Source organism: Scardinius erythrophthalmus (genome assembly GCF_964197995.2).
Source record: "Scardinius erythrophthalmus genome assembly, chromosome: 7".
NCBI lineage: Eukaryota > Metazoa > Chordata > Actinopteri > Cypriniformes > Leuciscidae > Scardinius > Scardinius erythrophthalmus.
The window spans coordinates 2,906,156-2,922,638 of NC_138227.1; the positions used below are offsets into that span (position 1 = coordinate 2,906,156).

Here is a 16,483-nt window from a genome sequence, read left to right on the forward strand (position 1 = left end):
AAATAAAAAAACCCTTAACTTATCTTGAATTATGTAGATGGCAAAAGAGGTTGTTGGTGCTTTCCCAAGTATCCCTTGCCATTTTGCAATACACTCAGCCAGGGAGCAAATGAAACATATGCGACTGACGATGGCAGAGGAACTTCTGAAAGGCTCAGGTTTTTTATTTCTTGTACAAAAACACCTGTCATAAAGTGTAGATTTGTTTTATCACATTAAACCACACACTTTGTAACACCATACTATTCTTTTTTTACATGAGGAATACAAGATCTGTAAAAATTAAGTAGTAAACATATGGTAATGTATGTTATGCTATTTACAGTATGCACCATTTGTCAACACAGCTAACTCTGTGTTTTCAGTATTCAAGAGGGGACATTGTTGCTCATTATGTGCTGCCTCAAAACCCCCCAGTGGTGGTGCTGAAACATTTTGGGTGGGTAATGTAGCACTGATTATACAATTTGGTAACACTTTATAATAAGTATACAGTAATAAAGTACATACTTAACAACAATTTTATTTATTTATTATGTATAGTCAATTCATAGTTTATGTAGTCTCTACATTGTTAATATTTAATAAGCTATATACAAAATAGTAAGTTTTTGATTCATTGTCACTGTAACACAATTATTATTGTTTAATCAGCTCGTAGAAATTTTTTTTTTTGTAATGAGTAAATTATTCTCACTTTAGATTAGGAACATTAGAAAATTGAATTGGAATTGAGTGATGAAGTAATTGATTACTGAGCATTATTATAAGGTTATTATTATCTTTTAACAGATTGAATGTCACCGCTGCAAGAGGTGGTTCCATGGGGCATGCCTTTCTATGTCACAAAAGGAGTTCAAGAGAGTTCAGAAGGTTGAGTGGAAGTGCTGCCTATGCAAATAGTTGTGGATTGGTCACTGGTATTTGTACAGTTCCCTACAAGTACCAAAAAAGAGTCAAAGGCCAAAAAAGAGTCTTGTTGGCTTCCGACGGAAATAAAATGAATACAAATAAACATGTTTGATATATTAAGATATTTTGTATCATCATTTTTTAATTGCACTTTAAATATTGTCATATTTTGTGTATGACCCCATACAGTAGTGAAATACATAGCAATATTTGCATATGATGTAACAGTTTATTGTCATAAATATAAAAAATCTAAAAGGTGTGCATCATACCTGAGACCTGGGTGAACAATGTACAGTTGGTTTTATGACTGTAAGTCATTGTCTTCAAATGCTATTGAGCTTTAAATATTGTCATATTTTGTGTATGACCCCATACAGTAGTGAAATACATAACAATATTTGCATATGATTTAGCAGTTTATTGTCATAAATATCAAAAATCTAAAAGGTGTGCATCATACCTGAGACCTGGGTGAACAATGTACAGCTTGTTTTATGACTGTAATTCATTGTCTTAAAATGCTATTGAAGTTAGAAACGTTTATACCAATGTCGCATGTAATTTTGAGACGGTCCCTAAATATGCGAATATCGAACGTCCAACGTCAAACCAACTTCATGCCAGTTACCAAAAGTCGTTCACATGACGATGTGTCGCAGTCCTCTCTGGCAGTAACGTTATAATAGTTTTGTATGAGGTAACGTTACATTGATTTAAGTTATTAATCCATGAAAATGTTAATCCGGTTTCGGTTTGCTGTTCACTCTGTGAAGGCGCGCGCGCTTCTCCATTTCAAATGTAGTACACAACTTAAACACGGCATGTCGCAATCTGTGACGAAGCATGCGAGAGCCAATGAGCGTTTGATATCACTGCCGTAAAACATGTCGTAACTCTTCGGGCGCAATTTTTGAATTTGAATTCACCACGAGCGCGGGATTTGACGTTGGTCTCTGATGAGAAATGGAGATGAAGATTGATGATAAAGGGCTGCATTTGGATCTGTTTCTTGCAAACAACGTATGGATTCTAAAGATTTGGATCACATTAAGCTAATAAAATTGATTTCTTTTGTGAATTTATGTTGTGTTTTAGTGTATTATGAGTCAAAACATTAATGCCACGATTTTAATATGCATAAGTTAAATAGGAATACGCCCAAATTTGTACGTCGTTGTTTGTATAAGTTGTTTATAAGTAAATAAATTACGTTTTTGTGCTGTCCACTGTCAGTATTATACGTTTCTGTGTGTATAAAACGTAAATAAATGTACGTATGGTACAACTACACTTTACGTAAAAATACACACGTATTCTCATGAGATCACGTTGCAAGTTAAGATTAAAGTCCATTTGTGTCCACAGTACATTGTTTGCAAAGACTTGAACTTTCATGTTCATATTCATGTCATTTCACAGTTATGCCACATTGTTCATCAGTGTTTCAAAGCACCAAGTCACCACTTTAGTTGAGGGGCCACACACATGATGAAGTCATTGATAAATAATGCTTAGTTAATGATGACTAGTGTATTTGAATGCCAACAGAATTCGTATGTTATGTGCTGTGATTGGCCAATTTTGGGGTCTGTCCATTTACCTGCAGGCTATGAAGAAGACATGAACATGCTTGGAAACTCAGATCATAATTCAGAAAAAAAGTTCTCGCATTAATTGATATACTGTTCTAGCCTGTATGCATGCATTAGATAATGTGGATTTTTGTACATTCCTTTAATAATTCGAAGAGTAGTCTTGCATGCATGAATAAATACTTTTTTATGCATGAATTCATGATGATTCATGTACCATAACCATAGCTTTGTCCACAATGGGTGGTAAAGACCAATTTTTTGTGTGAACAAAGAAAACATCATGATCATGCGTAATAAATCATAATTCATGATGATGTACTCATCTTAGTTAATGTTTTAATTAAGGTGTTGTTCATCCATGAAGTCATGAATGAAAAACGTTGAACTCGTGTTAGTTCCTGATGATTCATGAGATATTAATGCATGAATTAATGCATATTTCATGCATGAATTTATACATGAATTCATGATAATTCATGTACCCTTACCGTAAAGTGTTACCGTTTAAGGTAACTGTTAACTTAGGCTATAGCAGTTCGCTGGTTTGCCGTTTTAAATGAAGATGTTTTTGTTTATAAATCAACAGCACACTGTCGTACACATATAAAATAGTATAGTTTGTCATGTGTAGTAGCCTATTTGTGAATTAAGGCGACGTGGTCCAATGTCGGTGTTACTGTTTGTCAAAAAACCTAAATCCTAATTTGTGTTCACAATCATTCAACTAATCATAATAATATAAAAATGCCAAGAATAAACACATTAATATGTGTGCATTATTGTATGTATCTTTTTATCTTTGTATGTATCTAACTCTGAAATGATATTATTCAACCAAGACTTTTTCTCATGACTTTTCCCTCTTTAAAATTAAGGTTGCAACGTCTTTAGATACAATACCTTAAAATACCTTGTTAACATGAACTAATAATGAACTGCACTTCTACAGCATATATTAATATGTGTTAATGTTAATTTCAACATTTACTAACACATTCACATCAAAAATTGTACTTGTTAACTTTAGTAGGCCTATGCACTGTGAACTAACATGAACAAACAATGAATTGCTGTATTTCTGTTAACTATCAATTAATTGAACGGCCATTCACTGCCATTATAAAGCTTGGAAGAGGCAGGAAATTTTTATAATTACTCTGATTTCTAACGATAGAGATTATATACCATGCTATGGTATACTGTCATACCGCCCAGCCCTAATGTGCGGTATGGGTGGGGCAATGACAATAATTTCCATATTAAAAACCTAGAAATTATGGTTTCAGATGGAGTAAGTAATAGTTTATAGTTCATTTTTGAATATAAAAGCACTTTCATTTTAGGGTGGTCTATTTAAATGCATATTTTTTCCTATCAGATTACCTATCTGGGTCTGGTTGGTGGCTGTGACCTGGATAACACCGTGTGGAGAGTGCTGAAAGGCACTTTTACAACTGCTTTGGCACGTTGATGAATTGGAGAGAAGTCAATGGGAAGATTGGTGTCCAAGGCCTGGTTATAAAGGAAGTTGTCATTGGTGAGACCTTTTTTAGAAGTCACTTTTATTTGTATTGCACTTTGCACAATACACAACTTTTCAAAACCGCTTTACAGAACATTGTATTTTTATTTTTGTTATCTCAGTAATAGTAATAGTCACAAATTCATGCCATATGACTTAGTGCAGGCGCTAACGGCTCCAGGTTTATCTCGTAAATTACCCCACTAATAATGCCCAGAATGGTACCAAACTTCTACAGTAGTACAAATAGTTTCTGTACTCAAAAAACGAGGCATTGGAAAGTTTGTAAGTACATCAGGAGTTTATTTAAATAACACTTGCCTGACGGCGAATGCTACTGCTAACACGGACGTTGAGGTCACTTCAGTGATTTGGGAAAAGCATGTAAAAGTCCTCACAGAAAGCGATGCGTAAGGATGAAGTGTATTATTGTTTATCAGAAGCAATCGAAATATTATTGTAATGTTGTTGTTATTATGAATGCATTATAAATAAATAAAAATTATTTACAGTATTTATAATTATTATTTAATAATAATTACAGGGGATGGGGTTAGCTATTCTGGTTTTCCCTCTTTTTTTTGTCATTACCTGATCACATCCGTGGCTCACTTAAGTAACTGCATTTTTTTATTTAGAAGTTTTATGTTTTGTTTTTAAAGAAAGTTATTTTTTATATATTGCGAATCATATCGTTTCAATCATACATTTTAAAGCTGTAATCACAATATAAGATTATCATTCTGTCAAAGTCTCATACCAGCGCATGCCTATAACTATCTGTATTTAGTTCATTATCACTGTGTATTTAAAAGGTTAGTTTACCCAAAAATGAAAATTCTATCAGTAATTACTCACCCATGTTGTTCCACCCCGTAAGACCTTCGTTCATCTTCGGAACACAAATTAAGATATTTATGATGAAATCTGAGATCTGTCTCACTCCTCCATAGGCTTCTCTGTTATTGAAACTTGCCAGCCCAGAAAGTTAGTAAAGACATTGTTAAAATAGTCCAAGAATACAGTGGCTCAACCTTAAGTTTATCAAGTGTCGAGAATACTTTTTGTGCGCAAAACAAGCAAAAATAACGACTTTATTCAACTCTTCATTTTCCTCTAGGTGAGTTCACATAGTGTAACAGCACAGCGCTTCTGTGTTGTACGTCAGAACGTAGGCTCACGATTGGCCAGCATCCCACACATGACCAGCGTCGGCCAATAGTGAGTCTACGCTCTGACGTACAACCCAGAAGTTGGAAAAACTTGATGGTAATTACAGACAGAATTTTCATTTTTGGGCGAACTAACCCTTTATGTTCCTCCTTGCATTCAGTACATGGCCCATTATTGTTTGTGTGTTTCTGCTTCCAAATTGTCTCGCATCATTGCGGATTATCTTGAGTTTATTTTGTGTTAGTAAAAACACTTCTTTTTGTACTCTGTCTTTGGACTAAAACATGACATTAATGCTATCTGTGTTGGTGTTTTTTTACATTAGAGTGTGCATGTATTTTTTAAAAAAAAGCAGAATACATGCAGTGCTGTTAATTTTAACCGGTTGGTGCAAAAGTATTCTAAAAATCTAAATAATTTGTCATAAGGAATTATGGTATAATTCTGGCCCACATATTGAAAAATACAATTTGCAATTCCTTTTGAAAATTTACTGGAAAAAAACTTTCATACACTGGTAATTCAGAGGTGTTTAATTTGTTAATAATTGCAATTAAAATATTAAAATATATATTTTTTCATTATCCTGCAGCTCTAGCTTCCAGGTTGTATTGCTGCTAACATTATTTAAATTCTTCTTTATTGCAGGTGCAGAATCCCCTTACTGGAGAAGGTCAACACATTGCCGACCCTCATTGGAGACTTCTCTGCACATCAACACACTTCTCAACTCTTTACCTTTCAAGTTTGCTTTAACTTTCTCAATTTCTCTTTAAAGTTCTCTTTACCAAGTTACTGTGATTTATTTGTATTACTCTCATTAGACTAATTGAACATAACATTAATACACGCTTTGATCGAGTGTTTTGAACTTTGGTATAAAAAATTAACTTTGAATGCTATTTATATTAATTTGTATTCTTAAATGTTTTCAACTGAATTCTACTTAAAATAAGTACAACTGAGTAGCTGTAATTCTATGTATTCTTAAATGTTTTCAACTAAATACTGCTGTAATTATTCAATTCAACTCTGTTGCTGTGATTATATTTATTTTTATGAAATGTTTTCAACTGAATACTACTGTAATTAAGTACAACACTTTAGCTGTAATTATTTAAATGCTTGTCAAAATAAATAGTTTTGAGTACATTTGTTGTTGAGTGTTTAATTTACCTGTGAGTTAATTAGACTTTAAATACTGTCAGCTGCATGTGGGCCACATAAGGGCCGTTAGATTTTAACAGACCTCAACCATACTAAAGTTGCATACCAGGCTCACATATGGGCCACATGAAATTGTAGTATTTGGCTCATGCTTGGTGGAGTTATGGCAGTCCTTTGGTTCAGTTCTGGCAAAGGAGATGTGGGCCATATCTGGGCCGGCAAACACAAACTAATCTGGGCCACAGCTCAGCTGTTTATCTGGCCCACATCTTTGCCAAAGGTAATTTGCTGACTGGGTAGCTATTCTTTTCTTCAACTCCTCAGCATCCATCTCGAGGACTGCAGATCGCGCGCGGTTATGATGAATCTTTAAAAGTGAAAGTAGCCTAGGTAACATTATAGATCCCGGGAGGGCGTGGTGCGTGGGCACAAATAAACTGATGTGGATTTTAAATTATTTTATCAACTTGAAATACAGGTATATTTTTGTGGATGTGTTCCTAAAAATATGCATATATTTTTACGTTTGCATGTGATTGTTTTAAACCCGTGTTTAGACCCGTGTTTCCCCCGTGTCCGACCCGACCCGCACCCATATCCGACACAGTTGGATATTTTTCAGAATTAGTCAATTACAGGCAGATCTCGAATCTACCTTTTCTGTCAAAGATACTAGAAAAGGCAGTATCCTCACAACTATGTTCCTTTATTGAAAGAAATGATATCTGCGAGGATTTCCGGTCAGGATTTAGACTGTACCATAGTACCGAGACAGCTCTCATTAGAGTCACAAATGATTTGCTCCTATCATCCGATCGTGGTTGTATCTAGCTATTAGTGTTACTCGATCTTAGTGCTGCATTTGATACTATCGACCACAACATTATTTTAAATAGACTTGAAAATGATGTTGGCATTAGTGGAATTGCATTAACATGGTTTAAATCATCTGACCGTTATCAGTTTGTAGCAGTAAATGAAGAGATGTCTCATCGATCAAAAGTTCAGTATGACGTGCCACAAGGCTCAGTACTAGGACCGCTGCTGTTCACTCGGTACATGCTACCCTTGGGAGATATCATTAGGAAGCATGGCATTAGTTTTCACTTTTATGCTGATGATACTCAGTTCTACATTTCTTCACGCCCCGACGAAACTTACCAATTCACAAAATTAATGGAATGCATAGCTGATATAAAAAATTGGATGACTAAGAATTTCCTACTACTTAATTCTGAAAAAACAGAGATTCTAATTATTGGACAAAAAACTTCCTCACGTAATAATCTAGAATACTGTCTTACACTTGATGGCTGCTCTGTCAAGTCCTCGTCATTGGTTAGGAACCTGGGTGTGCTCTTTGATACCAATCTTTCATTTGAAAGTCACGTGTCACGCATTTTTACATCTTAAAAATATATCTAAATTACGTCATATGCTCTCAATGAAAAATGCAGAACAATTAGTTCATGCTGTCAGGGATCCACCAGATCTGCACACTCCGCCCACTCGTTCACTCTCCCCGGAATACTGATTCACCACACCTGCACCTCATCATCACCTCATCATTCACTCCCTTTATATACAACCCTTCACCTTCTGTTCAGTGTCTGGTCTTGTCTTTACATGGACACACAAGATTCACTACCTGTTACTTACCTGATCTACCAACCTGATCTACCAACCTGAGATACTCCTCTTCATTCCGATCTGCCTTCTCCGTTGATCATCTTCATCATCCGTTCTCCACTATGGTTTCCACTCCACCTGCAAAGACATTCATATTACTATTCAGCTACAGTAAGTGCTATCTTCATCTCAAGTTTGCATGACCTACTCACCATTACATCTGCTGGTTCTGTGCTTCTGTTCTCAATAAACATTGTTTATATAGACTGTAAGTCCCGCTATACTGGTCCAATTGCCGGTTCGCCAATACACGGGGAAGGTTATCACGTGTTCTGTCCTCACTCATGCAAAGTATTGGTTGGTTAAATTTGCAATACATTTAGTTATGTATTCTCTCATTATTTCATCTGACTCCATAAATGAAATGTTTTAATGATATCTGTGGATCATTAATCATGAGTGAATGTTTGACTATTCCGTTTAACCCTTCAATGAAAATAATATCAAAATCAGTTAGAATAATCACGTTACAATTTAATATTTCAGATATCAGAGATCAATTCCACAATCAATTCAAATATCTAGTACATGGTTATACATTGGTTACACCAAATAATCTTACCCAGCTTGCACCAGAGAGAGAGAGAGAGAGAGAGAGAGAGAGAGAGAGAGAGAGAGAGAGAGAGAGAGAGAGAGAGAGAGAGAGAGAGAGAGAGAGAGAGAGAGAGAGAGAGAGAGAGAGAGAGAGAGAGAGAGACATACCAATACCACCTATTCCATTCGTGACCAGCAAAGAAGGGCCCTGAGAGCCAGAGCACACCTTCCTTTATCCCCTTGACCAGGTGACATGGGGGATGGGGGAGGCCACCCTCAAAATGGCTTCTTATTCAACAAAAGGGGGGTGACATTATCTGGACCAGTTTTCTCTAAACTTCTATAAACCTTATTTCCTTTTATTTTATCTATCTGGATATGAGATATCTGTACCACTCACTTTGAGACATTTCAAATGACACCAAAAACATAACAGTCAATGATAAACATTCACATTAAACCATGTTCTTGTGTGAGTTCTTTGTTGTTTCTGAGGGGAAGAAAGGCTGTATGGGGGAGGTCGAATGTTAATTAGCCAGCAGGGCCATTTTGTCCCTTAGACCAGGCCCCAACCAGTATTTTCAGTCTTACAATACTCACCTGTTTGGGTCTTCTCTAAACCCGACACATGCGTTCATGACATCAAGGCTAGATTATTGTAATGCTCTTATGGGTGGTTGCCCTGCACGCTTAATAAATAAACTACAGCTGGTCCAAAATGCAGCAGCTTGAGTTCTTACCAGAACCAGGAAGTATGACCGCATTAGCCTGGTTCTGTCAACACTGCATTGGCTCCCTATTAAACAACGTATACATTTTAAAATATTGCTGATTACTTGCACTAAATAGTTTAGCTCCCCAGTACTTGAGCGAGCTCTTAACGCATTATAGTCTTCACGTCTATTGCGATTTCAATTCCGGCCAGTTGATAATACCTAGAATATCAAAGTCGACTGCTGGCGGTAGATTATTTTCCTATTTAGCACCAAAACTTTGGAACAATCTTCCTAACGTTGTCTGGGATGCAGACACACTCAGTTAAAATCTAGACTAAAAACACATCTCTTTGGCCTAGCATACACAACAAATTATAGACTTCTATAATTCAATGTCAGACTGCATAGATTAGGTCAGCCTGAACTGGGAACACTCCCCATAAATCCTAATGTACTTGTTACATCATAAAGAAGATGGCGTCTATGCTAATATTAGTCTCTGTTTATCCAAGGTTTACTGCAGTCTGCCGTATCCAGATCTGATGAAAGACCTGCGCCTGGACACGATGACAACGCAGTCCTGAAGTGTCAACCAGTCCCTCCCCTGTGAAGGCCTCCTTCCCTTCACCTCAGTACAGATAAAATGTTGGGATAATTCTTGTTCACATGGCTACGCAGACGCGAAAAAAATAAAATAAAAAAATCTGTATTATAATTTAAGGCCAGACAAGTAGTTTATTGAGGGTTGATTTGTAAAGGACTACACGCATGCGCACATATATATTCAAACGCTATATAAATGAAGATGATTTGACTTTGTAAGTTTGTAGATCTTATACATGCACAAACAGCTGCATAACACACTAAATAAAAATAAAAATATGAAAAAGCATTATATGACTCTAATACATTAATACAAATGTAATATAACTATGATTAAAAACATGATGTATTCACTCAAGCTTCCATTGTTTGTTTTCCAAAAGTGAGCTTAAACTTTTTTTTTTCTCATAATTATGAAAACTAAAATTTCATTAGTCTTTGTCTCCCTCTGCTGGTACAACACAAACACATTCAGGCTCTATATTTCCTCTAAAACTCTTTTTTGAGTTTATACAGTGCATTTACACACATAAAATAGTTAATCTATGAATGAGAAATTGTAATTTGCTGCTGTGAAATAAAAGGTGTTTCACTGCTGCCTCATCAGGTCTGTCAGAGGATTGTTTAAATCTAAATGAAGTCTTAATTTATAATAGTGAAGTCACTGTATCTTCAGTCTCTGGTGATTCTGTTGACTGTGAGTCTCTGTAGTGGATCCTTATTCACCATCAGATGATCATCAGAAGATCAGATTGTCATCTATTAGTTCATTCTAATACTGGCCAGTCCTAAAATAAAACACACAAACAGTCACATATGCAGTTTGAGATATTACATCTGTCACATCTTTTCATAAGAAAACTAACTAGATAATCTATATTAATTAATTCTCAAACATGATAAAATAGCTTCTATCTGATGCTCAAAGTCACTTTACAAAATCAAAAGGAATAAAACAAAGAAATAAAACTTTCAACTTTTCTATTTCTGAAGAAAATTGTTCCAGATGGAACAAATGCTACAAAGAAATTGTGAATTCCCTTTCGAAAGGGATGCGTCTGGACTGCGTCAGAGCGCTAGGGGAATGCCTCGGCGTTACTGATGACTGAAACACTGTATAATCACGAAAATCGCATTGGCCGGTGTCAGCCATGACCTTTATGGGGCGGAGTGCGCTAACTGTGAGCGTTTCTCAATGAGAACGCTCCGTTCTCGTCTGTCGCTCTTCTCGAGGGAAGATGGACAGTCATCTTTGCCCCATGGTTCGGGTCCTGCTCGTGCTGAGGCCGAGAGGAGACTCAGATCGTGGGGATCTCAGAGGGAGCTCGCCGACGAGTTTGGGTGAAGGGGGTGAATCTGCTGGGAGGGGATGTGCTCTCTGAGGCATCCTCTGGTACAGCAGCCGGTGCTCTATTGGCTTCGAGCCCGGATGAAGAGCCCCCCTGCCCCCTCCAGCCCCCTCCACGTATGCGGAGCTGGTGGTGATGGAGCGCGCCACCGCCAGGCTTGAGTTGCCATGGCGGCGTGGCAGGGAAGCCACACATTCACTACTTCCAGCATTCCAGTTATTCGAATGTGGAAGGAATGCAAGAGCACAGGTATGTGTCGATGCCTCCCATTGAGGAGACGTTTGCAAGCTATCTCTTGCAAGGGGAGACATCGACACTAAGAGCTCCGACCCTGCCATCTAGACCACTTCAGACCACGTCTCGTCTAAATGGCAGGGCATACGCGGCGACAGGTCAGGCTGGTGCTGCGCTGCACACAATGTCAGTGTTGCAGGCGTACCAGGCTGACCTGCTGACCAGGACCAGGGTCAGGGTTTTAGCCCCAGGCGCGGTGGCTGAGTTGCGCTGCACCACAGACCTCCGGGCCACCAACCAGACGGCTGCAGCAATCGGATGATCGTTGGCAGCCACAGAGAGGCATCTGTGGGTTAACTTGGCAGGCATCGGGGAGAAAGAGAAGGCTTTTCTCCTCGATGCCCCAGTTTCGCCCTCTGAGCTTTTCAGGACCTCCGTTGAGGTGGTGGTCGGAAAGTTCAGGGAGGCGAAGGTGCATTTCGACAGCCTGGGGGTCCTGCCCCGTCTTGTTCTGAGGATCGCAGTGGGACTCAGTTGCCTCTCGTGCCCCTCCTCCTGGCAGGAGTAGGTCAACGAGGTGGCACGAGTCCAGGAGGAAGAAGCAGGGTGGCAGGGAAGTAGCTCAGGCCAGACGTGAGTGTCCTGGCACAAGCAGAGGCAGATAATCGCCTCCTTCCCTGTGTACATCCTCATCTTTATCTTTCACCCTTGGCCTATAACATCAGGCCCAACGAGCTGGACCGATGATGATAATCCATTCTGACGGTCTGGCTCAGGCCTTTTTTGTGAGACCAACCAAAAAAACAACAATTGATCATAGTGAGAAACAACCCCTGTAGCCTCACAGCACCGTTGACAAAGTAGTTGGCACTAGGTGCCTCCTCCAACTAAAACGAACGAAGCCAGGCTGCAGAGAATCAAAATTTACCCCTCGAAGTGCGGTGCTGCACGCCAACAAGTTCCGAAGGTCACATACTGGCACATTAATTGCCGAAGCAATTGAGGGGATGCTAGTAAAGTGGAAAATCCCCAAGTCCAACGTTCATGTTGTTTTGTGCGAGCAACGCTAGCAACATGAAGAAAGCCATGGACGAGATGGATGTACCAAGTTTGGGATGCTTCATCCGCACTCTCCAGCTGGTGGTGCATGAAGGGCTACTGTCACAGAGAAGTGTGAGTGATGCACTGGCGAATGGTAGGAAGATAGTCGCGCATTTCAAACACTCACCACTGGCTACTACACGCCTGGAGGATATTCAAAAAGATCTCCAAATGCCCACCAAATGTCTGCACCAAGACGTAGCAACGAGGTGGAACAGTACCTACTATATGGTCGAGAGTTTACTGGAGCAGAAGCGGTCAATTTCAGCATATGGAGGTGACCATGACCTGCCAGTGACCCTTATGGCTAACCAGTGGGCTTTACTGGAGAAAATAATCACTGTTCTGACACCATTTGAAGAACTGACCAGACAGATTAGCTCCTCCACCTCTTCTGCAACTGAAGTCATCCCCTCAGTCACAGTGCTGAAACGCCTGCTTGCTCGGGAGAACGAGGGGGACATGGGTATAAAAAACATGAAAACAACCCTTCTTGAGGCTGTCCAGAAAAGATTCAAGACCATCGAGAATGAGCCCTTGTATGCAGTTGCCATTCTTTTAGACCCACGATTCAAAGACAGGTATGTCTAATATTTATAATAAATGTCTATATTATAAACAACATTTTGAAATGGTGTTTTGGATAACTAGATATTGCATTATTATTGATTACTATTGCATTAATATGTTACTACTAAAAGCTACTATGGAGGAGCATGCCAAGGATGCTCTGACTCGAGAGGTGGAGAAGATGGAGGCGTTACTGAGCAGGACCACACCTGAGGGAGCAGAAACAGTGCCAGAAAACCCCCATAACGCTCCATGTATGGATGCACAGCTAGACAGCAGCAGCAGCAGAAAGAGCAGCTTGAAGTGCTCATCTTCTTGAAGAACAATCTGCCTTTGCTCTTGAAATTATGAGCAATACTAAATTATTAAAATGCTACTGCAATGTGTAGCCTACTTGTTTTAAAGTATTTTTTGTTTACTGTGTAGCTGCTGCTCTTTTGATTTGTATTTTTGTTATTTTCACTATTGTTAAATACTGTACTATTTAAAAATTTAAATGCCTTTTTTATTTTACAATAATGTGGCTGCACTTTCATTTTTAAAAAATAATTATTCCTATATTTATTTAAGTTGCTGTTGCACTACTGTTTTATACTGTTCTATATAAAAATAAATGGCTTCCATTTGCTGTATTCATTCATGTTTTACAAAGGGTTTAACCTGAGCCAGGCCTTACCAGAATGATAATCATATCACAGTCATGCAGGTGTAGTATGATCTTTCTTTCTTTCTTTTTTAACACACTGGTATCGGTACTCAGTATCAGCCGATACCCATAGCACGAGTATCGGAATCGGTATCGGGAGGGAAAAAATGGTATCGGAACAGCTCTAGTAGTAGGTATGCCTCCCTGTGGCATCTCTTATAGGCGTGGTTAGTTTGGCTTCCTCTCACTACAGAGAGTTATCTGTTGAGGCCTCCGCTCTCTAGAGCTTGACAGAGTGTCTATAAGTTATAATTCCTTAGGGATTTTTCAGGTCTCCTCTCATGCTAGAGTCGTCATACTCAGGCCTCCGGGCCTTAGAGCACCATGCAGGCAGCCTGGCCCTGTTGCAGGTAGAGGTAGATAAGGGGTCACTCTCTTAAATGGCAGAGAGTTTTTTTGGCCCTTCGCCTCTCGGGCTTCCAGTGTTAGCCTCCCTTATACGGCCAGGCCGCCCCAAATGCAGACTCCAGTACTCCCCTTTAGTCTAGGGTTGTTATGCTGAGTATGTCTCCAGCGGCCATATTTCTGAGCACATAAGGATGTCGTAGGCTTCCTCTTATTTTGAGAGATGTCATGCTGAGGCCTCCATCCTCCAGAGTTCCATGCAGATAGATCTGGTCTCTGCATAAGGAAGAGGCTTCTCTCTTTAATTCAGAGAGTTGTGTTTAGGCCCTTCGCTTCTTCAGCTCTGTGTTGTGCATCATTAGAACTAAGCTGGTTCTTAAAAGGTATAGTAGGCCTCCTCTCCCTTAAGAGAGTCATCCTGCTGAGGCCTCCACGCAAACAGCCTTCCAGGTAGAGCTTGAGAAGTGGTCCCTCTCTCTCTGAGGAGGGGTTTTCAGGCCCCTCGCTCCCTGAGCTCTAGTGGTAGTCGAGCTAGCTGTCCTAACTATATGCGTCAGGCCTCCTCTCCTTCGAGAGTAATCCTGCTGAGGCCTCCATACGTACAGCTTGGAAGGTAGAGCATGAAAGGGGTTCTTTGTCATATCATGAGTAGCTCTTAGACCCGTTGCTCCCTGAGCTCTGTGTTGATGTTTTGAAATTCACTATGAATTTTTTCTATGAGAAAAAGCTCTAGAGACCACATTGGTGTAAGTGGCGCAGGCCTCCTCTGCTCTTAGAGTCATCCTGCTGAGGCCTCCGCTTCCTATAGCACAGCGAAGGAGCTATCGTCTCTGGCTAGAGTAAAGAAAAACCCAAACAGGTTGTTGGCTTCAGCAATAAGCATGATATCCTCCCTGGTATGGGGGTTGACACTGGTTCCACTAAAGTAGCAGGCTAGGGCCCATAAGCTCTGGGCCGTTCTCCCCTAAAGGAACCCCTGCTCTAAAGTCGGGCTTGAAGCCCCGCTCTAAAGCCAATTGATTACAGACATGACAACTCTGTTATTTTGGTGGTTTGCTTCACGATGCGAGTACAGGACACTTTTATTTTATTGTCCCTTGTTGGCTGACATTTTTTAATTTGGCTAAAACAATATGGAGCTAGGCCTATATGTTTAGTCTTCCGCTTCTTGATTCTCATGCCATGCGTTTGGTTGTCATGACAATGACATTGATGTAGTTTAGAGCAGCACAAGTTTGCATTCATTTACACAGATCCAAAACAATATCAGAGTCGCCTTTGATACTAGGGGCTGAGGTGGGTCAGACCCGTCATATTTTAAGTTTGCTTTAATGCGGCATTGTGTTTTTACACAGAACTTTGAGCAGACACAGAGCCGCTTTAGAGCAGCTTTGTAAACTCAGCTGTGTAAAGATGCCTATAGAGAAAGTTAAAGGGAAAAGGTGAAAATAACATTAATATTATTTTCACAATCAGTCACAACACTATGAGCAGAATTAAACTCATATTAAAGGTGCTCTTAGCGAAGTCATGCGTTTTTTAGGCCAAAACATTTGTCACATACAGCAAACATCTCCTCACCATCCGCTAGCTACCTGTCCCTGGAACACACTGTAAAAAAACGCGGTCTCTGTAGACACCCCAGGCTCCACAAACGGCAACAAAAACAAACTGGGCTAACCTGCACCACGAAACATAAACTGTTCCAGCCAATAACCGACAAGAATGATTTGGGGTGGGGTTTGGGGGGTTAGTGTGTGGATGAGGAGGGGAGAGTGTCTAGCTAGCCTCCGTTTTGTTTGACAATACTTTAAACGTCAACAAGAAGTGACGTCACCCAACATCACTTAAAGCACCTTTAAATACACAGTTTAAAGAAAAGAGACCTACGGAAACTGTGGCTGAATTTAAGACTCATTATCTGATGATTTCAGACAAAATATTCACACACACGCGCACACGCACACACACAGTGTTACTGAACTCTAAGTCCATTTACTCAACGAGTAAAACAACCATTTTTAACTTTAAATTAAAATATGATGATGAAAATCGTTAAAAACTATTCTTGCCATAGTGTCTCCAATTCATAATGTGGATCATCCTCCAGATCCTTTAGCAGCTTCACTCCTGAGTCTCCTAGTTTATTCCCAAACAGATCCAGTTCTCTCAGGTGTGAGGGGTTTGATCTCAGAGCTGAAGCCAGAGCAGCACAACCTTCATCTGTGACACCACAATCACACAACCTGTAGAGAACAATGCCA

General features: G+C 39.4%; 1 protein-coding gene across 2 annotated transcripts in view; it reads right to left on the minus strand.

The window, feature by feature from the left end:
- Window positions 1-10,022: 10,022 nt before the first annotated feature.
- LOC308694109 (NLR family CARD domain-containing protein 3-like) overlaps window positions 10,023-16,483 on the minus strand; it is a 39,125-nt gene continuing 32,664 nt past the window's right edge. Inside the window, exons 11-12 of one of the 2 annotated variants that reach the window (XM_081371412.1) lie at window positions 16,292-16,465; window positions 10,023-10,702 (exon numbers count right to left, since the gene is read on the minus strand). In XM_081371412.1, coding sequence (XP_081227538.1) covers window positions 10,687-10,702; window positions 16,292-16,465 — 190 coding nt within the window. In that variant the 3' untranslated portion in view covers window positions 10,023-10,686. The remainder of the gene's footprint in view (window positions 10,703-16,291; window positions 16,466-16,483) is intronic. The other variant, XM_081371413.1, reaches the window with a different exon arrangement.